Raw genomic sequence first — 24,228 nt, 5'->3', positions numbered from 1 at the left:
GGCGGAGGAGAGCGTGGTCCCCGCCGAGCTGCCCATGGTGCAGGAGATCACCACCACGCTGCGGGAGTGGGCCGCCATCTGGAAGCAGCTCTATGTGGTGAGGGCTGGGGGGGTCGGGGGGGCCGGGGGGGCCCGTTGGGGCGGCGCGGTGACCCGGTGCTGCCCGCAGGCCGGGCAGACGGAGCAGTACCGGCGGGTGAAGCGGATGATGTACGAGCTGATGGAGCGGCGCTCGCAGCTGCTCTCGGGGACGCTGCCCAAGGACGAGCTCCTGCAGCTCAAGAGGGAGGTGACGGGCAAGATCGACTACGGCAACAAGTGAGAGCGGGGACGGCAGCACAGGCTGCGTGGTGTCCCCAGCGTCCTGCCTGGGGGTCCCTGTGTCCTGGCTGGGTGTCCTGGTGTCCCTGTGTCCCAGCTGGATGTCCTTGTGTCCCTGCTCTCCTGCCTGGCTGTCCCTCTGTCCCTGTGTCCTGGCTGGATGTCCTGGTGTCCCCAGCATCCTCCCTGGCTGTCCTGGGGCCCCTGTGTCCTGGCCGGGTGTTCCTGTGTCCCCACTGTCCCAGCTGGCTGTCCCTGTGTCCCTGCTCTCCTGCCTGCTGTCCCTGTGTCCCCAGCGTCCTGGCTGGGCATCCCTGTGTCCCAGCTGGATGTCCTTGTGTCCCCAGCATCCTGGTTGGCTGTCCCTGTATCCCTGTGTCCTGGCCGGCTATCCCTGTGTCCTGGCTGGCTGTCCTGGTGTCCCTGTGTCCCAGCTGGATGTCCTTGTGTCCCCAGCATCCTGGCTGGCTGTCCTTGTGTCCCTGTGTCCTGCCTGGCTGTCCCTGTGTCCCCATGTCCTGGCTGGCTGTCCCATGGTGGCCAGGGCCAGTCAGTGTGCTGGTGGGTGTGCCAGCCACCTAGCCAAGAGCTATCACCAACGAGCCCTGGCTGGGGCCTAGGAGCATCCCTGGTGCTGGCTGGTTCTTGTCCCCTTGCCAGTGCTCCGGGAGGAGAAGGTCCTCCTGCTGAGGGATCTGGTGGAGTTGGGAACGGTCAGGGTGAGGTTCATGGTTGGGCTGGAGGAGCTTCAAGGGCTTTTCCAACCTCCATGATTCTGGGATTCTGGGTTTCTGGGATTCTGTGACCCACTGGGATCTGTCCCGTGCCCACACGGTGCTGGCACCCTCAGGCCCGGTGACAGCCTGTGCCCGTGCAAAGGCAGGCAGGTCCTGGTGGGGTGCACAGACCCGTGTCCCCCCGACCCCACCAAGCACTGGGTCCTGCCTCAACCCTGTCCTGGCCTCTGCAGGATCCTGGCCCTGGACCTGGTGGTGCGGGATGAGGATGAAAACATCCTGGACCCTGACAGGACCAGCGTCATCAGCCTCTTCCAGGCGCACAGGAAGGCTGCACAGACCGTCACGCAGCGCATCCAGGAGGAGACGGTGAGGGCTGGCACCAACCCCGCTGTGCTGCCAGCCTGCTGCCCCGCGCGCGGCCGGGGGCTGAGCCGTGGGACTGAGCCGCGGGGCTGAGCCGTGGGGCTGAGCAGCCTTGTGCCCCGCAGAGCCCGCAGCAGAGCGCGCTGGGCTGCAGCGCCCGCCTGGCAGCTTCGCCCTCCCACAGCCTCTACCTCTGCGTGCGCAACTTCGTCTGCAACATCGGCGAGGAGGCGCAGCTCTTCATGGCGCTGTACGACCCCGGCGAGCAGCGCATGATCAGGTGGGGCCCCACTGTCTGGCCCCTGCCCCTTCGCACCTTTGCTGCTCGCCCAGCCTGACCAAGCCAGCCGGCAGCCCCCCGCCGCTGGGGATGGCCAGGCTGGGCCAGTCCGTCTGCCGCTGGGCCAGTCTGTCTGGTGGGATGAGGGTTCTGCGCGGTGGGAGCTGGCGGGGGCCAGGCACCGGGGCAGCGCCCAGCCTGTGGCCCAAGCGCTCCAGCCCACCTCGTGGGATTTGCTCATGGGCCGTTGGCCGGCAGCCTCAGCCCGGCCGCCCTGCGGGGCTGCCCCAAGCTCCAGCTCCGCTGTCCCAGCGCCCGGCCCCCACCACCGGCTCCTCAGCCCTTGCTTTCCCCTCGCAGCGAGAACTACGTGATCCGCTGGGCCAGCACGGGCGTCCCCCAGGACATCGAGCTGCTCAACAACCTCAGGGCCATCTTCACGGTGAGCGTAGACCCCTCGGGAGCGACGCTGCTGCCACCGCCTCCCTGCAGAGCTGCCTGCTCTCCTGCCCGCCCCGCCCCTGCAGAGCTGCGCGCCCCCAGGCCCTGCAGCGTTTCGGGTTCATCCTGCATTGCGCCCCAGGCCCTGCCGCAGCCCGCATCCCCCTGCCAGCGCCTGAATCCCCACTGCTCCCCCGCCGTGGGGCTGCCCCTCGAGGCCTCCCTCCCAGGTGGGGGGTTGCTGGGGCCGTCGGGGTGCCCGTGCTGCCCATCTCTGCCCCATCCCTTGCCCGCCCGGCCCCTTGCCGTGGCTGGCAGCAGGCGCAGGCAGCGCCTGCTGACGCAGCATTTTTCCCGCTGCACCAGCAGAGCTGAGCTGACCCTCAGGCTGGCCCAAGCGGAGCCGTCGATATGCAGATGAGCTGGGAAAATCAATGCTAATGAGCAGCATCAGCACTTCCAGCCCCCGCTGTCCGGCTCCCCCGGCTCTCACCCACCTCCGACCCCTGCCCACTGCCGGCATCAGCCGCGCATCCCTGTGCGCTGCGGCGTGACCCTGCCCCATGCTACAGCCCCGTGCTGCAGCCCTGCAGGAAGGTTCTGGCACAGGAGCAGCAACCACGGGGGACCTGACCCCCTCGCAGGGTGCCTGGAGCCGGGGCGCGTGGCCGCCCCACCAAGCCCTATGCTGTGTCAGACCTACCTGCACCCTTGGTTGCGTGTTGGTCTCCACCAGCCCCAGCATTGTCCCTGTCCCTCCATCTTGGGGCTCCCTGGGGTGGTGGGGCTGTGTACCTGGCGGCCCAGCCCCTCTGCGGGGCACAGTGGCGGGGGGACGCCCCATCCCCTGACGGCAGTGCCAGGGTGCCAGGAGCAGGGGCCCACCGTGTCTCTGCGCCTGCCGGTTCCTCCTCCCGCCCAACCCCGAGTACCCCGCAGTCCCCCGGCGCTGGCAGAGACACGTGGTGCTGCTGGCACCCCCTGCTCACACAGCCCCTGTGGCCCCCCAGGACCTGGGCAGCAAAGACCTGAAGCGGGAGAGGCTTTTCCTGGTGTGCCAGATCATCCGGGTGGGACGCATGGACCTTCGGGAGACCTACAGCCGCAAGCTCAGCACAGGCCTGCGGCGGCCCTTCGGCATCTCAGGTGGGATCAGGCTCTGCCGTGGGTGCCGGGAGGAGACACCCTCCCTCAGTAACGTCCGCACCAGCACCCCTCAGCACCCATCTCTTGGCCACCGGACGCCATGGGGCAGCCCCCCCGCCCCACACATGGACCCTGGACCCTCTCTTGTCTCCGCACGGCCACGCTCACCCCCCTAAGCTCGCTGCCCCATCTCCCCCTCCCCAGCCAGACCCACCCCCCCACAGTGGCGCAGGCCTGTTCAGCCTGTGCTGGGGTGTGGGGAGGCTCTGGCACGGCTGCTCCAACAGCCGGGAAAGCCTTGGCTCCCTGCTCTGGTGACAGCCCGAGCCAAGGGCTTCCCCCCGCTGCCCCCCCCGGCCCTACCAGGGCTGCGGCCACAGGGCCCAGGGGGGTGCAGTGCCCCCGGTGGAGGAGAGGGGCTGGGGGGGGCCCAGTGCTGCTGGAGGTGCCCCCGGGATCAGCCCTGGCCCCCCCCAGTGGAGCGAGGAGCTCCCCCCCCCTCGCCTCGACCCCTGGTCCTGCTCTGGGAATTGATCTCCACCGGGTAGGCTTGCTGGGAAATTATTGATTTTGCTTGGCTAATTAGCACGTGCAAGGGCCTCAGCCACAGAGAAATTACCGGGTGAATTATGACCATGGTGGCTAATTGCCCTCCAAGCTGAGCATGTTCCCGGGTGGGCAGACGGCCTGTCCTGGTGCCTGCTCTGCAGTGCCCTCTCCCTGGCTGATGGAGAGGTTCTGGATGTGGCTGATTTTGGCCCAAAGCTCCTCCAGAGCTCTGAGGTCACCTGTGGTGACCATCCAGCCTGCGGCCACACCATCTCTGCCTGCCAGCCCCCAGAGGTGCTTGGTGCCTGCCCCGAGCACCCAGCTCAGCCCCGGGGCAGCCGGGGAAGTGCAGGGTGAGGGGGGGAGAGCCCGAGGGGTGGTGGGGTTCCCCGACCCTTCCCTGTGCCAGGGGCTGCCGCCGGCGCTGCTGTGGCCACCCCAGGAGCGTTCCTGTGGGTGAGCTGTGCTGGGGTGCCGCGACCCAGCCCATGTCCATCGGTGCTGTGGGGTGGCAGAGGGGTCTCGGTGGGGCGCGAGGAGCTCCCTGCACACGTGCTGGGGCGCAGCAGGGTCGGTGCTGGGGACACAGGCTGCAGGGTGGGACAAAACTCTCCTGGGGGGCTGGTACCGGGAGAATTTGGCACGGAGGGCCCTGGCGCTGGGGGCCGGGGCTGCCGTGGCAGCCGCCCCACGCTGCCGCCTCTGTGCTGCCGCAGTGATGGACATCACGGACATCACCAAGGGGAAGTGCGAAAGCGACGAGGACAAGCAGCACTTCATCCCCGTGCACCTGTGAGTCCTGCGGGGGGGGCAGGGGGGCAGCGGGCAGGGGAACGGGCAGGGGGCAGTGGGCAGCGGGGCAGTGCTCCACGGGCCTGGCTGGGACAGGGACAGCAGCTGCGAGGAGGCAGGAGGTGCCAGGATCAAAGAGAAAAGATTTTTCCGTTAAATGTGGCTTTGCAAAGGGACCGTGGATCCTCAGGACATGATGTCACCAGGGCCTCAGTGAGGTTCACAAAAGGGTGTTTTTGGAGGTAGCGAGGCCATGCTGGAGCTCTGCCCCCAGCCCTGCAGGGCACACCCCGGGGCCCGGCGCTGCTGTGGAAGCCATCCCGCACCTCAGTCCCAGCAGGTGCCTGGCGGGGAGCTCCCCCGAATCGCCCCGCTCTGGTGTTTGCAGGGTGGCTGCTGACAACGATTTTCTTCACAACATGATCAGGAAAGCGGTGGAGGGGAAGGACATCAACCACAAGGGACAAGGTAGAGCCCCTGTGTCCCCCCTGCCCTGTGCCCCCTCTGAGCCATGGTACGTGGTGGGGGACGGGGTGATACCCCTCCCCGGCCCATCCCACGTTTCCCTGCAGCTGCTGGCTGTGCTCGGGGTCCCCAGGCTGCTCCCAGCCCCCATGCTGGGGCAGTCCCCCCGTGCCACTCCTCGCAGGGTCTGGGGGCTCACTCTGGTCCCTGGCAGGCCCCAGGCCCCCTCCCGCTGCCTCCCCCGGGCTCTTGCGCGCTGTCACCCCGTGAAAAACCGCAGCGGCCATGGGGTGTGTTTGGTCCTGGGTGTGGTGTGGGCTCGGGGTGCTGATTGTCCCAGTAACAGGGATTGGAGCCGTAGGGGGTCACCGGGAGCCACCACCCACCCGACGTCCCGCACTCTGTCCCCGCAGGATTCTGGGTGTCCCTGAAGATGCTCTGGGGAGACCTGAGCCAAGTGCGGAAGGACCATCCCCACCTCGTGGACCGCAGCACCGTGGTGGCACGCAAACTGGGCTACCCAGAGGTCATCATGCCAGGCAAGTGGGGGGGTGGGTTGGACCACCCCTGGGTGGTCTCTGGGGGTCCCAGCGTGGTGTTAGGGGGTGCCCCACTGCAGATACGGCCTCGCTGATGGGGCTGTCCCCCCCCAGGAGACGTCAGGAACGACATCTACCTGACGCTGGTGCAGGGTGAGTTTGACAAGGGCAGCAAGAAGACGCAGAAGAACGTGGAGGTGACAGTGTGTGTCTGCGACGAGTCGGGCAGCGTGGTGCAGGTACGGCAGGCGCCGGATCAGCCCCGGCGCAAGGGACTGTCCCCTGCGTCACCCACCTCGGGCAGTGCCGGTGCCAGTGTGGTGCTGGGGAAGCCTCTTCGGCTACCAGAGCCCCTGCAGCTGCCCTTCGGAGTCAAGATCTGGGGAAGTGGTGGGAAGGGATAGGAGGGAAGATCGTCCCCCCCTTGGGGACAGCCAGAACCCTGGGCCCCCCCCAGGTGTGGAGTGTCCCCACTCTCCACCCCCGGGAGAGGCAGGAGGTGCTGGGGGGTTGCCAGGAGGGCGGGCGGAGGCTCAGACCCAGTTTCCCCCGCCCCAGGACTGGCTGTTGCCTCGTCTCTCTCGCCGGGTGTTTGCATTTATTCCCAACTCAGTTCTTGCCTGGCCCCCAAGGCTGTGAACTGCTGAGGGTCCCGCGTGGCTGGTCTGGGGGCGCAGCCCTCGCCTCCTTCTCCGTCCCCGATAACACCTTTCTGGCGGGGCAGCAGAAGCCGAGCTGTGACCGTGCTGGGGGGGCTGGACCGCTCGGGGCTGGCCCGGGTGAACAGGGGCTGCAGAATTCCTCAGCATTTCCAGTTTATTTGGTCTCTTCCGCTGCTGCCCTCTCCACAGAACGTCATCTACCACGGGGCAGGGGACAGGCCGGCCAGCGAGTACCGCTCCGTGGTCTACTACCAGCAGCGGCACCAGCGCTGGATGGAGACGGTGAAGGTCTGTACCAGCCGTGGGGACTGGGTGGGGCTGGGGCTGCGGCCATCTCCCTGGGCAGCCTATTCCACTGTCTGACCACTTGTTCTGTGAAAAATCTTTTTACTCATGTCAGTCTGACCCTTCCCTGTTGCAGTTTAAAGCCGTTCCCTCTTGTTCTGTCACTAATTCCCTGGGAGAAGAGACCAGCACCAACCTCTCTACAACGTCCTTTCAGGGAGCTGTAGAGTGATGAGGTCTCCCCTCACCTTCTCCTCCTCACACTGAACAGTCCCAGCTCCTTCCATCGCTCCTCACAGGATTTATTCTCCAGGCCCTTCCCCAGCTTGTTGCCCTCCTCTGCACTCGCCCCAGCCCCTCGAGATCTCTCTGGTATTGAGGTGCCCAAAACTGGACACAACACTGCAGGTGTGGCCTCACCAGTGCAGAGCACAGGGGGACTGTCACCTCCCTACTTCAGCCTCGCTGGCTGAAAGCAAAGACGGTGGCTCTGGGTTTCAGGGACCAGCTGTTCAGCATAGGCTTTGCCCAAGCACGAGGGGTCTCGGCCAGCCCCTTGCTCAGCCTGCGCCGTCCCGTGCTCACATGGGCTCACGTCCTCTCTCTCTCAGATTGCTGTTCCCATCGAAGATGTCCACAAGACCCACCTGAGGTTCACCTTCCGGCACCGCTCCTCCAGTGACTGTGAGCATCTCCCCTCTCCACTCCTCCTCCCCTCGCGTTCGAAGTGCGGCTTCGTGCAGTCCCCGGGTGCCTGCACTCGGAGCACCCGCCCCGTGTCCCCTGGCTTTGGGCTGCAGCCGGGCCGCAGCCTGCGGCGCGTGGCCCAGAGGATGGGCTGTGCCCGGGGACACGGTGTGGCACGTCCTGCGGCTGCGGGAGCCTTCCTGGGGCCACTGCGGAGGCCTGCAGCTGAGGCTGCTGCTCGGCCTCAAGCCCTGTCTGCCCCAAACCCTGCCCCAAGCCCTGCCTGCCCCAAGCCCTGCCTGCCCCAAACTCTGCCTGCCCCAAACTCTGCCTGCCCCAAACCCTGCCTGCCCTAAACCCTGCCCCAAACCCTGCCTCAAGCCCTGCCCCAAGCCCTGCCTGCCCCAAGCCCGCCTCGTTCCCACAGAGGCAGCCGATGGCCACCTGCCCGGGCTCCAGGGAGGGAAACGCCGTTTCCCGGCAGCCCCCTCCCCAGGCTGCTCTGGCCGCCGGGTGGGCAGGAGCCCCTGGCTGCGCTGCCCTTTCCCTGCCCGCACGGTGCATCCTCACCTTCACCTCGCCCCGTGTTTGTCTCTCCCAGCCAAAGACAAAAGTGAGCGGATTTTCTCCATGGCCTTCGTGAAGCTGATGAGGCCCGATGGCACCACACTGCGTGACGGGGAGCACGACCTGGTGCTGTACAAGGTACGGGGGGTGGGCAGACCCCCCCTCGAAGCGGGGAGGCTGCAGGATGCTCCTGGCAGCTGCCTGTGTGGGGCTGGGGTCCCCGTCCCTGCCACAGCTGCCGCGCTGGTGCCACGTGCCCAGAGTCCCCCGCAGGGTTTCAGTCCCTCCCTCCTCCCGGCCTTCCCGTCCTTGGTGGCGGGGGCTCCTGCCACGGCTCCCCGCACACAGCGCCTCTGATCTCTGCGCTGCTCCCCTGCGAATGACAAGTATTGTTTAGGAAAAGGTGACTTAAACTCATCTGACTTGGGAGGGAACGTCCCCCTGAAGATACGTGCTGCACTTTATCTGATCTCACCAGCGTTTTTTTGCTGAAAACTGCCTGGTTTTTCTTCTGAGAGAGCAGAGAAAGCACGTGAGGAGGGAAATTCACTGTTCATTGGGAAAAAACACCGTGGGCTCTGCCGCCGGGGTGTGAAACACCCTGTGAGCGCTGACCCCCCCTCCATGTCCCCTCGAGCAGGAGGTGTGAGTGGGTCCCTGCTGCGGGGCCGAGCTTGGGGCTCTGTGTGTGGACAGCACACTGGCGTTCCTTGCTGCCTCCCCGGGAGGTGCCCTCCCCACTTCAGCCCTGCTCTGGGGTTTAACTGATGGTGTTTAACAGAAGATTTCCCGAATTTCCTCCGCTGTTCCTGGTGGTGTGACCACAGTTCCCGAGGCAGACCCAGCTCCCTTCCCTGCACCTTTGCGGGACCAGCAGATCCACCTCCTGCCCTGTCCTGCGCTGGGGCAGGACCAGCCGCCCCAGCCGTCCTGGTTTGGGCACACTTCTGGCGAGGGGACAGGCTCGCTCCCGCCCGTCTGTCCGTCCGTCCGTCCCGGTGCCGCCGTTACTGTTCCTCATCTATACCCACGTGGTGCCTGACCTCCCTCCTGCGGGGAGCCCGCGGTGCCCTGCCCAGCCTGGGGACAGGACCCGGCTGCACTTTGCTTCCTCAGCCACTCCTACGTGCTTGAAATTGTTCTCGTGTCCCTCCTCCCTGTTCTTTTTGGGCAAAACACCCAAATTCTTTAAACGCTGCCATGGCCTGCAGAGCTGGGGATGCAGTCCCTGGCTCTCGGGGGACTGTCCCCCCCGCAGCCGGTGCTGCAGCGGGAGCACTGGGCACTCTTGGGCCTTGCCGGTGCTGGCTGGGGCGGAGAGATCAAACCCCGCACGTCTCCCTCCCGGACGCATTTTCTCCTTGAAGGGTTGTTGCTGCCCTCGCTGAACCGTCACGTTCAGCAGCGTCCTCTGCCTCAGGGCCAACGAAAGCCGCCACGCTCCGCTTTGTCTTCTCCCCGCCTGACTCCTGCTCTTCCCGGCAAACACTGGGGTTTGATTCTGGGAGTCAGAACCTATTTTGTATTTTTATCTTTATTTGCCAGAGCAATGTGAATTATATGCTTTTAGCTCCTCAGACCTATTGATCTCACGCTGGTTGAGACAGGCCTGAAATTAAACCATTTTACCCTACGAGGGCTCCACTGCCCTCGGAAGAAGTGCAGTGCCTCCTGCCATGCAGCTGGCCGCCGGGGTGTGCTCGGTGGAGAGAGAAGGCAACAACAAACTATTTTGTGATCTTCATCTGACTTCCAGCAGGAAGAATTTTATCGTGCGAGGTTGCAGGTGGGGAAGGGTAGCTGCCCTGTTGCCACGCTGTAGGCGGGTGCTGGTGAGCTCTGGCCAGCCACCACGTCCCAGTCTTGCAAACGAGCATGGAAGGAGCATTTAGAAATCCACCTCAGTGAGCCCTCCTAGATGTAACGTTGTCTTAATTCTTCAACTTGAGTAGGGGACACAAAGAAATAGGCTGTTTTGTCGCTGTGGAGAGGGACCCTGGTGTGCCCATTCGGGCTGGGAGCATCCCGCTGGCTGGTGATGGTGATGCTGGGGGCCGCGCTGCCTGTCCTGCTGCGTGTCCGTCCCCACGTCCCCACGCTCAGGCATGTTTCACTCCTGGCATGCTGCTGCCTGGCCCCAGGCTCCTCTGTGTCGTGGCCTCCCCCGTGCTCGCCCTCCTGCCAGTTCTCGTGTCCTCCCCGGGCGCACTGCCCGGGATTCGGTGTCTCTCTGAGCACAGGTCCCTGCAGGGAGCCGCTCTCTTGGGTGCTCTGTTGAAGTTAACGTCAGGCAATGCGCTGTGCTGCCTGCACAGGGCTCTGCACCATGGGCAGCGATTCCCCTGTGCCGGCTCCTGCATCCCGGCACGTCCCACGAGCCGGAGGTTACCCAGCCGGGAGGGTGCCGTTGGGCCGGAGCCACCGTCACCTGCGTGCGGCTCCACGGACCTCCTGGCCCTGCACAGCAAAGTCCCCCCACCTGGGACTTGGCCTGGGGTCAGACCCGAGCCCATGGGCCAGCGCTGGCTACAGGGCTCCCGGGCGGCCGCACTGCCCGCTGAGAGCCGCGCTCTGCCTTGCAGGGTGACAGCAGGAAGCTGGAGGATGCTGGTGCGTACCTGACCCTGCCCTCGACGAGGAACCTGCCCGAGCCGAAGCTCCTCTCCGGCTCCTCCTTTCGCGTGAGTGGGGGCTCATCTGGCTTAACTGTGTCAGCCCGGGACAGCTTCCAAATCTCAACGCTCGTCTGCTCCACGAAGCTGACCCAGAACGGTGAGTCCGGCTCTGCTGTGCCCCCTCCCCACCAGTGCTTTTCCCCCCACCACACCTAGCGACCAGCTCTCCGGCTGCTGTCTGCTGGCACATGCTGGCCACTGCGGCAGCACCGGGAGGCTGTGCTGGGGCGGGGGAAGCTGGGCCTTGCCCACCAGAGCAGAGACATTTGTCCTCCGATCAGGGAACGGGACCTGCCCTCCCTCCCTCCTAAACCCCCGCAGTGAAAGCAGCTCGTGCCCCTCAGTCCTGGAGGGGTCCTGGAGGGGTCCTGGAGGGGTGGCGGTGAGCGGGAGCACCTGTGGCCGGGATGGTGCTGCCCGCTGGCCGCCCTGGCAAGCGGGGCTCGCTGTCCTCAGCCTGGGGCCACCGCTGCCGCAGCGCCCTGCGTGGGATGAGGTTTGCTGCAGGCTCTGTTTGCCTATTGCTGGGTCTGTAGCTTAACTCGGAGTTTCTCATTTTTTTTCTCTTTTTTATTAAGGTTGTCTTTTGGCCTATCTGTCTCCTGAGCCCTCCCGAGTTAGCAGCAGATTAGTTTTCCAGGGCAGGGGGAAAAGAGAGCAACCAATACCAGGCTGCAAGTGTTTATAGCCCTGTCCCACCTCCTCGGGGTGTGGAGCTGCCAGGCTGGGGGTAGTTATAGTGGTTTCTTGGCTGGCGCAGACCCTTGCAGATGGTAATTAATCTGCTCCTGCCGTGGGGGGGGCGGGGACTGAGCCGCTGCCTCCGCTCTGGGAACCAGAGTGAGTGCTGGGTGCTTCTGTTGTGGGCTCCATGACCTTCCTCAGGGCCTTTGAAATCTGGGTGGGAATTGGGGCTCCTTGTTCTCAAGCCTCGTCCTCTGTCAGCTGGTGTGAACCTCCAGCCCTGGGGGGCTCTGCGGGGCAGCCGCAAGCGTCCCCCTCGGCACGGGCACATCTGCATTCGAAGATGGATTTTGCCTGGTTTGAGGGACACCGGGACCCTCCCCTCATTTTGGGAGGCAGCAGGACAAAGAGGTGTCGAGGTGTGGGTGAGCGCTGGTGGTTGTCACGCCGCTCCCCGAGCCCCCCAGGAGCACAGGGCTGGCAGCGAGCAGCCTGCGGCAGGGGAGGGCCGTGCCCTCGGCAGCCTCCCGCTGGGGGGGAGCCTCGGGAGGCGAGCGGTAGCGAGGGAGCCGCGTTCCCTCAGCAAGGCCGGCGGAGGGAAATGCTTCGTCCTGCTTTTGCTGGGGTACAGCGGCGCAGCTGGGGAAACTGCAGCCCTGACGTGGGGCTCGGGGCGTGGGCATGGCAGCCGTGCAGCCCGGGGGGTGCAGTGCGGTGACACATCGCTGCTGGGGTCCGGGACAGCTGCGGTTCGGTGCGGGCAGGGCCCAGGGCCACTGCTCCTCCGTTAATTCCCTTCCCACAGCACAATTACAGCTCCTACAGTAACAACTTTCCATTTAGGAAGCTGGTGCAGGGTCTGGAGCACAGGTGTGATGGGGAGCGGCTGAGGGAACTGGGGGGGTTTAGTCTGGAGAAGAGGAGGCTGAGGGGAGACCTCACGGCCCTCTGCAACTGCCTGAAAGGAGGGTGCAGAGAGGGGGGATGAGTCTCTTGAGCCAAGGAACCAGCACCAGGACAAGAGGGAATGGCCTCAAGCTGCGCCAGGGCAGGGTCAGACTGGCTCTTAGGAAGGATTTCTTTGCAGAAGGGGTTGTTGGGCGTTGGAATGGGCTGCCCAGGGCAGGGGGGGAGTCCCCATCCCTGGAGGGGTTGAAGAGTCGGGTTGAGCCAGCGCTGAGGGATCTGGTGGAGTTGGGAACGGTCAGGGTGAGGTTCATGGTTGGGCTGGAGGAGCTTCAAGGGCTTTTCCAACCCAGATGATTCTGGGATTATGCCCGCACAGCTGCACAACAGAGCTCAGGCATGATGGGCGCTCGCCCCATGGTTGCCCCATTGTGGGCCCAGCAGCGAGCGGCACCGTGTCCCCAGGCTGGGATCCCTCCGGGCAGTGGGGGTGGGATGGGGCAGCCGGGGGTCGGTGTCATTGGGGGCTGGCAGAGAGGGGATCGGGGCTGACCCTCCCCTTCCTTCCACCCAGTCAACCTGCTGGGGCTGCTGAAGTGGCGCTCCAAGCCCAGCCTCCTTGCGGGGAACCTCCAGAAGCTGATGAACGTGGACGGAGGGGAGGTCATCAAGGTATGGTCAGGACCCTCTCTCCCGCCTCCCCCCTCCCCTGCGCCAGCGCTCACATCCTGGCATGTCCCCGGGCAGCTGCTCTATGGGGGACAGCGGGATGTGGAAGCACTGGGGTGTCCTGGCAGCCTGGCCCAGGAGCAGCTGCCAGAGTGGGGGGAGCCGCTGGACTGGGAGCACTGGGAGCACTGGGAGCACTCTGCATGGCCTCAGCACCTCTTCCCTGGGGGGAGAGATGCTGCCTCTGCCTGTGGCTATTGCCCTGCTGGCCCTGGGGAGCCCCACTGGGCCTACTGGGTCTGCTGGGGCTGTGGGGGGGCTACTGGGGCTGTGGGGGCTACTGGGGCTGCTGGGGCTGTGGGGGCTACTGGGGCTGTGGGGGCTGCTGGGGCTAGCAGGCAGCAGGAGGGGCAGTGCCGGGCTGGCTGCCGGGGGACAGGCCAAGCCGGGGAGTCGTGTCGTGGCAAAAGGCCGTTTGCCCAGGCGGAGGAAGGCTGAGGAGGGGCACAGGAGCTCTGTGCCCGGTCAGGGCACTCCCGTGCCCAGAGGTGGATCTGGGGCGATGCTGGGAGTTAATGCTCGAGCCCTCGCAGTGCTCTTGTCTCCCACAGTTCCTCCAGGACACGTTGGATGCCTTGTTCTCCATCATGATGGAGAATTCAGACACGGATGTCTATGACACGCTCGTCTTTGATGCCCTGGTAAGCAGGACCTGCTTCCCCGTAAGCGCTGAGCATGGCTCTGAGCCCTCTGACCAGTGCAGGATGGGCCCAGGTCAGACTGGGGCAGGTTTGAGATGGGGCTTTACTGATCTGGCCAGAAGATCTGTGCTCAGAGCCACGCTGACCCGGCATGGAGCAAGGACCCCCTCCAGGGGACAATTCCAGTGAGATTCAAGGGTGTTTCTCCTACCCTGAGACAAGAGTGACCCCGGTGACGGGCGCAGGGGAGGGCTGGGGTTGGGGCAGCTCTTGAGGGACACCCGGGCTTGGTGATGGTGCAAGCCCTGTGCAGGCTGGCCATGAAGAGTCCTGTGGCTGCTGGGCTTGGGGCTTAATTCAGGCTTCCCGCCTCGGAGGTCTGCCCGTCCCGGCAGGCTGGTCAGGCGGGCGGGGGGCTCTGGTGGCCCCAGCAGCCCCCATGAGGGGTCAATGCTGCTCTGGCCACCGCTGCGGGCACCTGGTGTCCTGCTGCCTGCGCTGAGCTGTGCCCGCTGCCCGCTCCCCCCAGGTTTTCATCGTGGGGCTGGTGGCCGACAAGAAGTTCCAGCATTTCAACACTGTCCTGGAGGCCTACATCCGCCAGCACTTCAGCGCCACGCTCGCCTACAAGTGGGTACCCGGCGGGCACGGGGAGGGCTGGGGCCGGCACCTGGGCAGCCCAGCACGGCTCCATGGCTGCCCCGCAGCCTGCCAAGCCCCAGCCATGCGCATCCCCGTCCCGCAGGAAGCTGATCTCGGTGCTGACGCAGTACGTGGACCACGCGAGCCGCGGCGAGCCCTGCGAGCCGCTCATGCGCACCTTCAAGGCCTTGGAGTACGTCTTCAAGTTCATCGTCCGCTCCCGCCACCTCTTTGCCCAGTAAGTGCTGGTGATTGATTCCACTGGGCCGGGCGCCGTGCTCTGCCAGGCTGCTGCGGCGGCACCCCCGGGGATGGGGTCTGCGGGAGGGAGGAAACGAAAGGCCCCCCCGGGGGTCCCTGCGCCACAGGAGCCGTGTTGGTGCTGACCGCTGGCCCCAGGGATGTGGCACTGGCTGCTCGGGTTGGATGTGGCACCCGCGGCTCCCGGCACGCTGCGGATGTGCTGCCGCGTGGGCCGGTCCCCAGACAGGCTCCCCTCCGCCACCACGCTTCCTCCCCCTGAGGTTTCCAGCAGTTTTCTGCTGCAGGTTGTGCTCTGGCTGCTGCTGGAGCGTTGGTGGTCTGGCACAGAGGGAGGGAGGCAGCGCCGCTGTCCCGGTGTGGGAGAGCTCCCGCAGCGCGAGGGCCCGTGGCAAGACGGGCGCCATCACACAAACCGCTCTCTGGCCGACGTGTGGCGTTTCACAGCATTTGCGAAGCGTGTTGGCGGCAACAGCGTGGAGCAAGCTGGTGGTTTACTGCCCATCAGGCTAATTGCCACCAGTTTGCCTGATCGAGAGCCTTGGTGCCCCTGAGAGCGGCTCTGGCACTGTGGCTGTGGGGTTGCCCACGAGCCCTGAGCTGGCGCGGAGCCCACGCTGCCCCCCTGCAGCTCCAGTTGCTTTGCTCCGTCGCTGCGGTCAGGCTCTGCCGCGGTGGCACCGGGAAATGCCTGGCTGCTTTGTGCCCTGCTAACGCAAACACCACGTGGAGGGACCTGCAGCGACGTCCTGCCCGAGGCACCAGCTCTGAGGAGGGTTGTAAGAAAGAGAGAGACTTCTGACTTGTCCTGTAGTGAGAGAATGAGGGGCAATGGTTTTAAACTGACAGAGGGGAGATCTAGATGAGACATAAGGCAGAATTTCTTCCCTGTGAGGGAGGTGAGGCCCTGGCACAGGCTGCCCAGAGAAGCTGTGGCTGCCCCCTCCCCGGAAGGGTTCAAGGCCAGGTTGGACGGGGCTTTGGGCAACCTGGGCTAGTGGAAGGTGCCCCCATGGCAGGGGGATGGGACTGGATGGGCTTTAAGGTCCCTTCCCACCCAAACCCTCCCGTCACCCTGTGATAAGCAGTGGAGGGGGCTGGGAGCCTCGGTGCCTCCTTGTTGCTGCTGAGGAGAAGGTCAAAGTCGCCCCCAGCTACCTCCAGAGTCCTCCCGGGACCTGGTTTTGTTCGTTCCGTGGGCACGGGGTTCCCGTCCTCATCTGCACGATGGGACAAACAAGCCTCCCCTGGGCAGGCGTGGGTGAGCCTGGCTGTGCTGCTGGGCTGAGGTGGAAAACTGGAAACACGACCCATTAGTTACCAGAAAAAGCAAGTTACGTTCCTCTTTCATTCCAAGTATGCGGCACCGAAAGCTGAAGCGTGCCAAGGGAGTGGCGGGAGGTGAGGCCAGCGCGGTGAGGAGCCGCATTGGGGTCCCGGTGCCCGCAGGGGGGTCTCAGGCCTCACGTTGCCCCGCTCTGTCTCGATTTGCTGCCTGCCGGGTGCCCCCGTGCAGCTCGCGCTGCGTCTGCCGGTGTGTCCCATCTGTCCTTCCTCGTCCATCCCGCCTGCCCGCCCTTCCCAGGGTCTCGTTCCTGGCTGGGCAGCTGCTGCAGGGCTCTGCAGTACCGACCTCCTCATCATACATGAGAATACAGAGCAAATTCCCCAGCTTATAGAGCTTCTGGCAGAGAAAATTAATTATATGGAGCATTTGCAAACAGCCCTGTGAATTAGTTTGCATTGGAATGAAGACATCCCTGAAGACATTTAGTGTTTTTATTCATCTTCCCTTTATCTTAGTGATCTTAACAGTGCGGTAACACGGACTCCTCAGATCTTCTAAATACTTTAAACGGTGCTACAATTTGTACACAGTCTATAATTTAAAGAAATTAGATTGTAATTATAATAAGTTACTGCAGATTGCTGTATCTATTTGATTATGTGTGCTGCTGCTGGAATCGGATGAGCAGCTCAAGTAGCTTGTACGAGGATCCCAGGTTGCTGCGAGGACGATCGAAGCGGGGCCTGGCCAGTGGTTCGTTGCCCGAGTCCCTTGGGGAGCTCTGCGGCCACTGCGTGGGGAAGGGGCTCCCGGACCCCCCCAGCTCGGGCAGGAGGTGTGGGAGCTCGTGGGCTGGGAAGGGGCCGGATCCTGGCACCTCCCGTGGGGGCTCTGTGCCCAAAACATGCTTTTCCGCAGGGAGAGGCTGTGCTGCTTCTCCAGCCGTGCTCCCCTTCGGCTCCCCACGCACTGCGCTGCCTGGGGCGGGGCTGGTGGGGCCCCCCCACCCTTCCCGACATCGGGGACCTCTCCTGTCCCCCGCCATCGTCACCCCACATCCCCTCAGAGCCCCCCGGCAGCTGGGGGGTGCTGGGGCCTGGTGACAGAGCGGTGACGTGGTCCCCACTCGCTGCTTCCTCCCTGCCAGTTCCTCTGGCTGCTTCTGCTTTTCGGCTGCCACCGAGGGGGGCGAAGGTTTCCTGAAAGTGCTTGTCGTCACCCCGGGGCTCGCCCTGTGCAGGGGCTCCTCTCTGGCCAGTGCGGGGGGAGCCAGGGTTGCTCGCTCTTGCCAGCACCCCTCTGCAGCCCCCCGGTTCCTGCAGCCAGCCCCCTGCTCTGGCAGCACCGTGGGCTCTGCCGTGGCCCCACTTGTCCCTTCTCGTGTCCCCAGGGCAGCCCCGCACCCCTGAGAGGACTGGCCCCTACCTAGCCCCTGCCCTCCAGCCGGGGACCCCACGGCTGCTGGGTGTCCCCACTGGCCCCCTCCTGCAGGGACTTTGCTGGGGTCCCCAACGGCTGCCGGGTCCCTGCCGCGGTCTGAGCCACAGAGGGTTCTCAGGCAGCGCGGCCCTTCCCCAGAACCGCGCCGACCCTTCCCCAGAACTGCGCCGACCCTTCCCCAGAACCGCGCCGACCCTTCCCCAGAACCGCGCCGACCCTTCCTGGGTAAATCCCCTTCCGCGCGGGTTTTACCGCAGTCAGTCCGTACTGATTTGCTTTGGGAGCTGGTGGCCAGACAGTTTTTCCTGTCGCTTCGCTGATGGCGCTTGGAGGATTTTGGTGCTGTCCTCGAGCTCGGCTGCGTGCCGGAGCCCAGTGCTGCAGGGACCGAGGCAGGACTGTGCCTGGTGCCTTTACACCCAAGAGGTGTCGGGCCCAGGGAGCAGGCTCCGCATTGACAAAATCCTCCAACCCAACAGGTCACCGTTAAATTAAAGACCATGTCTGCCCTGATCTTGCCTTGAGTGAGCTGCACGCGCAGACTGCTTTATACCGCTCTGCTGTGAGTCATTACACACTCAAGGGTTCAGAGATCGGTGTTGATGATACGTCTTAGAATTGTTAAAATAGCATATGGTATTCGTGCGGGCCCTCTTTAATGTAAAAATACAGAATTTTATAGACAAGACGTGAGGTGAGCTTGAAAATCCACGCCAGTCAGTTGTGGGTAGATTCATTAAAAAGAGGGACTGTGAAAAATCAAACAAATCTCTAATCAATGATGATCATCGCACGGTATTGTTGCTGTGAGAGTAGAATCTCTCTCATGTGCTTTTGCTTATTTTAACACATACAGACTTTGTTATATTTCCCGGGCTGTGCTGGGGTGTTGGACCAGGCAGGAGAGGGGGTGCTGCAGGGACTCCCACTCTGCAGTAACTTTTAACGTGCAGGACCCTTCTTGAGTCGGTCTGAGCTTTGTCTTGGCTTGGAGCTTGGCGAAGGGCTGTAAAGCAGCCGCTGCTCAGCCGGCGCGTTTGTCTGAGCACATCTGAGGCGCCTCGGGCAGATCAAGAGGCTCCTTCCCGCCGACAAAGCTACGACGTTCCGTGTGTGCACTGGGGTTCGTTTACCAGATAGCAAAGATGAGTTTGAACGGGGAACTATCCAACCGTAATTTTAGAAAACAAAGCAGCAAAGTTTTTACAAAAACTAGGCTCAGTAAATACAGCTGGTAAGCAAAAAATGACAGATCTTGTTTGTTCTGCTGCGGTACGCACAATTAGAAACCAAAACACAATTAAAAACCAAGCAGGTTGTCTTGCTGCGGTGGCAGTCGGTGTACGGGGGTCAGGTCGGGCTGGAGGACACGTCTGTCTCGGCGGCCACGGGGAAACCTGCGTTTGATCCCTCATTGCCCCCATCCGTGCGTGCGGCCGCTCCCCAGCAGAGCTCAAGGCGTCATCCCCTGCGGCAGTGGGCGGTGTGAATCGGCTACGATAGCACCCGTGTCTCACAAGGAGTTACTGCCGTGACTTTATCTGGTGATTCTGCTTTTGACTGGCAGCTTTGAAACTTTCTGGCAGTTTTGCACGTCTCACGGCTGAAACCCCCCACGGGTTTGGTTTGTTCTGCGGCTGGTCACGCAGGTTGTGTTGAGGCTGGAGGGTGCAGGAGGTTTCCTGCTCAGGTGGGAAGAGGCTCACCTCCTTTGAGAGGACTTGGGTGTGTAAAATCATGTAAAAGAATCTATTTTAAAAAAAAAGGGTATATATGTAAGTATGTATAAGGGGTGTACACAAGTAAGACAGCAGGTAGCGGTCTTTAATACGGGTAATTCTGCACAATTGAGGTGCTGAGTCTGGCTGGCCCTGGGGCTGTGGCCGTGCCAGGGTGGTGGTCGTGCTGGGGTGGTGGCCATGCCAGGGCTTGCTTCTAGACCCAGCTATGAAAAATGGTCACCGAGGAGAGTAATTAACTGGGATCTCAGGTGACACCCTGTCAGAGGCCTGTGCGGGGGGTCCTGGGGGTCGGCGGGGTGCCGCGTGGTGTGACGCAGCATGGTGCGGTGACTCTGGCTGTTGCAGGCTCTACGAGGGGAAGGAGACGGCCGAGTTCCAGTGCTCACTGCAGCGGTTCTTCCTCTCCCTGAACCAGCTGATGAAGTCCCCGCTGGAGGGTCCCACGCTGCTCTCCCAGGTACGGCGGGGGCTGGTGCTGCGGGGGGGCTCAGCTCTGGCGCGTGGCAGGATGGGTGGTTCCGGCTGTGCCTGTGCCGGGGTGACACTGGCTGTCCCCGTGCTGGGGTGACACCAGCTGCCCTGCATGCCCCGTGCGGTGCCTCGCTCTCCCCAGGGACCCCCACCCGTGCCCCCTGCGCAAACCACCCCGAAGCCCCAGACCACAAAACCCTGCGTTGCGCTGGCGCTGGGGACTGCACCGCAGGTTTGGGTCAGCATCTCGGTGCCACTGGGCAAACGCTCTCCTGGCCGTGCCTGTGCCGCAGCCCAGAGACGAGGGTCTCAGGAGGGATCCTGGGGCTCGTCCCCATCCTGGAGCTCCCTGCGGGCTGACACGGGGGGGCTGGGGGGAGCAGAAACAGTGCCCTTTGCGCTGGGGTCCCCGTGGGCATGGCTGTGTCCTTTACCAGTGTTGAGGTCCTGCAGCTGCTGGTGTGACGGTGCCGGGGGCCAGAACTGAACGGAGAAGGTGCCAGAGCCCCGTGCCCTCTGCGGAGTCACTCGGCAGGGGGAGGCAGGAGCCGGTGCAGTGCCAGGGGTGGGGTTGGGGCTGCACTCGGTGCCCGTGGTCTCGCAGAAGCGACGTTGTCTGTGGGCCAGGATGCGCGGTGGCAGCTCCTGCTCCAGCGCTGCGTTATTTCATGGCATTCTTAGATAATCCCTTATAAACTAATCTAAAGAAGAGTAGTTTGAAGACCATCACGACAGCTATCCTCACGCAGAGGAGGGGGGATGTCCCACCTAAACACTGATGGTTACTCCGGTTTCCATTGCGGTACCATTGCTCTGCTGTGGTAACCCCACGCGCTGCAGCGTTACCGACTGCTGCTCATCCACCTGGGCAGTTTCTGCCCTGTACAGCACCTTGTTCAGCTCTGCAGGAAATAATTCCTGCAAACGCATCCCGAGCAGAGCGGCCTCCATCCAGCGCAGAGGGGAAAGGTCTGCCTGCGGGACGAAGCTCACGCCTGGGGTCCAGCTGAGGCGTGGGGAGACACGCCTGTGCTTCACCCCAGCGCCCTGAGGCTGCAGCCCTGAGGCAGATGGAGTTAATTGGAAGCGAGGAGGCTGCAGCCATCGCAGCGTTGCGGAGTTTGGGATCTGGCTGGGATAGTGCTAAGACAAAGGTTTTAGATTTTAGAAGAGCAAACTTCAGCTCATTCAGAGCTCAGCTGGGAGGGATTCTGTGGGAAGCTTCCGTGGACAATAAAGGAGCCAGCGAGTGCTGGGAGTTTTTCAAGAACACTCTCCTGGAAGCACAAAACCAGTTCATCCATTTTAAAGGTGAGGGAAGTAGACGGAGAGAGACTCCCTGGCTTAACGGAGAGCTTCTGGGTCTGCTCAAAACCAAGAGAGAAGCGAACCAGAGATGGAAAAGCAGACGAATGCCCGTTGAGAACTACAAAGGCATTGCAGGGTGTGCAGGGACGCTGTTAGAAAAGCAAAAGCTCCTCTCGAATTTAAATTGGCCAGGGATGTCAAAAACTACAAGAAAGGGTTCTTCGGGTATGTAAACAGCAAGCAGAAACAGAAGGGAAATAGAGGTGAATTAGTCACCAACCACACTGAGAAGATGGAGGTTCTCGACACTTCCCTTACCAGCACTGGGGGCCCCGGGCCTGGGGAGTGAAAATCCAGGTGGATGCAGACACAGACCCACCAGTGAAGGAGGAGCTGCTCTATGAGCTGTTACGGGAGCCTGAGCCCTACAGGTGGGTGGGCCCCGATGTCACCCACCCAAGGGTGTTGAGAGATGGCTGATGTTGTGAGGCTGCTCTCCATAGTCTTTGAGAAGCCGTGGAGATTGGGGGACGTCCCAGAAGACTGAAGAAGGTCAATGTCACCCCCATCTACAAGAAAGGCTTAAAGGAGGATCCAGGAAATTATAGGCCTATCAGCTTAACTTCAATCCCTGGGAACGTTCTGGAACAAATCCTCCTGGGGGCTGTCACAAGTCAAGTGAAGCATGTGACTGGGAAGAGCCAGCACGGAGCCACCAAGGGAAGTGGTGCTGACAAACCCGATCGCCTTCTCCGACAAAGCAGCCTGCTCAGTCGGTGGGGAGTGAGCGGTGGACGTTGCCTACCTGGATCTCTCCAGGGCTTTCAATGTGGTTCCCCACTGCCTCCTCCTAGAGACGCCGATGCGTTACGGCCTGGACAAGTGTCGGTGTGGTGCCAGGGGAACTGGCTGGCAGGCTGCACCCGAGGGTGCTGGGGAACGGCTCCTTCTCAAACTGGCAGCCTGTCACAGGGGGGGTCCCCCAGGATCGATATTGGGCCCAGTGGTGTTTAACATCTCCAGAGGTGATCGGGATGGTGGGACCAAGTGCACCCCGAAGTTGGCTGATGAGCCCAAACTGGGGAAGTGGGGACTTTGAAAGGGAGAGCCACCCTGCAGGAAGGCCTGGAGAGGCTGGACGAGTGGGCTAGCAAGAGCCTTATGGGCAAGTGTAAGCAACAAGGACAAGTGTAAGGTCTCACACCTGGGAAAACCTAATCCAGGAGTGCAGCACCGGTTGGGATCTACCCAGCTGGGGGGCAGCTCTGGGGACAGGGACCTGGGGGTCCTGGGGGACACTAGCTAAATACAAGTGACCTGCAGCAGCAAAGAAAGGCAACGGGGTGCTGGGCTGCATCACCAAGGGCATCACCAGCAGAGATAAAGAAGTGATTATCCCACTCTGCTCAGCGCTTGTCAGGCCACACCTGGAATCCTGTGCTCAGTTTTGGTCCCCGCTATGCAAAAAAACTGTGGCCAGGCTGGAGAGGGCCCAGAGGAGGGACACAGGGATGATCAGACACTGGGCTGCCCTGTGAGGACAGGCTGGGAGAGCTGGGTTTGTTCAGCCTTGAGAAGAGAAGGCTCCGGGAGACCTTAGCACCATGTTCCAGTATTTGAAGGGTGGCTACAAAGCAGATGGAGACTCCCTTTGTACAAGGAGTCCCATGAAAAGATGAGGGGTGATGGGTACGAGTTACTCCTGGGGAGATTCTGACTGGACACGAAAGGAAAGTTTTTACAATGAGAACAATCAGCCACTGGAATAATCTCCCCAGGGAAGTCAGGGATTCCCCAATATTGGATGCTTTTAAGGTTCGGCTGGACAGGGTGCCGGGCCAGCTTGCCTAGACCGCGCTTTTGCCAGGAAAGGTTGGACCAGTTGATCTGTGAGGCCCCTTCCAACCTGACATTTGATGGTTCCATGATTCTATTTCCTCACGTACTGTTGTGGTGCTGTGGTTTTGGGGTGGGACCCTCAGTCTGGGGCGAGGACTCGGGAGCCGTCCTCCACCCAGAGCAGCCTGCAGGAAGCTGAGGACCAGGCTCTGCAGTCTGCCCCCGCAGCTGCTGCTGCCAGGTTTGCAGATCTGACCGTTTCTCCTGGAAACAGCCAAATTCTGCCGTGGAATCTCGGCTGTCAAGAGGCTCCTCTCCCTGTGAAAATCACTCTTCTGGTTGCTATTAACTTTGTTAGAGAGAGCAGGAGAGACTGAAGCTCTCTGGCAGATCTATGGTTGGACTCAATGATCCCAAGGGTCTTTTCCAACCTGAATGATTCTGTGTAATTCTGTGATCTGTGCTGTTCTCTTTCAGGGCCGTGTCCTCCTTGGAAGCCCCCCAGGCCCTTCCTTGGGGATTGCTGGAGTCTCAGGCGGGTCTGGGTGCTGCAGCCGCACTCTGTAGTGGGTTTCGGTGTTGCGCAGTAGCGGGACTTGATCCTTGAGAGATCTTCCCTCTGCTCCTGTCTCTTCTGGGTAGGAATACCTGCGCTCAGAGATCTCGTCACCGGTCGCTGGCTTGGCGGTGGCTCCGTGGGGGTGGCCGAAAGGGGAGCTCATCGCATCAGCGTGGGGCGGCATCGGGGTGGATTCTCATTGACCTCCCCCAGGTCATTTTTGGTCGTTGCCTCCCAACTTTAAATTTAACCCGTTTTGTCGATGCAGCTTGTGTTCGGTGTTTCTGAGTGTGGTTTTGTGCTCAGCCACATGGCAGCCCGCAGTGTCACCTCTCCTGAGCGTGGTGTCAGCCAGGTCTCCTCCTCACCGTCACTTGTCCTCCTCGGTGCTCACCACCGGCGCTGCTGTTCCGCAGCCGTTACGGTGACGGGGTTTCTCTCACGTCACCAAGAAAGTGTTTTGCTGGGGGAGAGAGTACCCAGGTGAAATTATTTGGTGTGGAAGTGAAAATCAGAAAATGGTCTTAAAAGTGAGAAATCCCTTAACTTTAAATGCGTGGTAATGGGCTCCGAGCTGACCGACATGCTGGTGGGTGAGACCTGGGACTATAATGGACAGTGCTCCGGCATCATCAGCTCCGTGCTGGCGCTGATCAGGGAACGCTCACTCAAGGTTGGGAATTGTCAGGAATGGACTCGAGAAGAAAACAGGAAATGTCCTTTGGCACAGCGTAAGTCCCTGTGGTGCGTCTGTGCCCGTGCTTTGGACCGTGCAGCTGAGGTGGAGAAGCCCCAGCGAAGGGTGACCGGGCGTATGGGGCAGCTTTCCGGTGGGGTCACCTACCCGGCCAGCCCAGAGCCCTCCATCCATCCTGGAAAAGAGACAAGCAGGGAGATGGGGCAGGGAGCTGCAGATTCGCCTCTGGTCTGGAGAGGCGGGTGGGAGATGGAGATGATCGCTTGAGGTCTCTCCTGACTCAGACAGAGGGAGCATCTTGGCAAAGGCCGAGCTTGTTCATCTGCTGCGCGGTGAAGCTGTTGAGCCCCTTGTGACGGTCTGTGTCTGCTCCTGGCAGCCGGACGGGGGTGCTGAAACTTTGTGCCAGTTTGAAAACGGCTGTGGAAGAAACACCCCCCCGCCAAGATTATGTTGCTGTAAAGACATTTGTGACTCAAGAGGCCCTGACCTTGGCCCTGACCTTGGGA

At 62.4% G+C, this 24,228-nt stretch overlaps 1 protein-coding gene across 4 annotated transcripts in view; it reads left to right on the top strand.

Moving 5' to 3' along the window:
• The window catches only part of LOC141942320 (dedicator of cytokinesis protein 2-like), a 67,870-nt gene that overhangs the window by 2,682 nt on the left and 40,960 nt on the right, over positions 1–24,228 (top strand). For all 4 annotated transcript variants that reach the window (XR_012628607.1, XM_074865299.1, XM_074865298.1 and 1 more), the window contains exons 5-23: positions 1–97; positions 170–318; positions 1,292–1,427; positions 1,550–1,704; positions 2,065–2,146; positions 3,156–3,291; positions 4,557–4,632; positions 5,021–5,100; positions 5,511–5,636; positions 5,751–5,875; positions 6,488–6,586; positions 7,195–7,267; positions 7,872–7,975; positions 10,420–10,609; positions 12,677–12,774; positions 13,383–13,472; positions 14,002–14,102; positions 14,218–14,352; positions 19,191–19,302. Coding sequence is in view for 3 of the 4 variants with exons in the window: in XM_074865299.1 (XP_074721400.1) it covers positions 1–97; positions 170–318; positions 1,292–1,427; positions 1,550–1,704; positions 2,065–2,146; positions 3,156–3,291; positions 4,557–4,632; positions 5,021–5,100; positions 5,511–5,636; positions 5,751–5,875; positions 6,488–6,586; positions 7,195–7,267; positions 7,872–7,975; positions 10,420–10,609; positions 12,677–12,774; positions 13,383–13,472; positions 14,002–14,102; positions 14,218–14,352; positions 19,191–19,302 (2,164 nt within the window). In the remaining variant the exon portion in view is untranslated. The remainder of the gene's footprint in view (positions 98–169; positions 319–1,291; positions 1,428–1,549; positions 1,705–2,064; positions 2,147–3,155; positions 3,292–4,556; positions 4,633–5,020; positions 5,101–5,510; positions 5,637–5,750; positions 5,876–6,487; positions 6,587–7,194; positions 7,268–7,871; positions 7,976–10,419; positions 10,610–12,676; positions 12,775–13,382; positions 13,473–14,001; positions 14,103–14,217; positions 14,353–19,190; positions 19,303–24,228) is intronic.

This window comes from Strix uralensis, chromosome 4, assembly GCF_047716275.1.
Source record: "Strix uralensis isolate ZFMK-TIS-50842 chromosome 4, bStrUra1, whole genome shotgun sequence".
In the NCBI taxonomy this organism is placed as follows: domain Eukaryota; kingdom Metazoa; phylum Chordata; class Aves; order Strigiformes; family Strigidae; genus Strix; species Strix uralensis.
The sequence above is the reverse complement of the archived record's forward strand: the minus strand, read 5'-3'. Positions and strand labels throughout refer to the sequence as shown.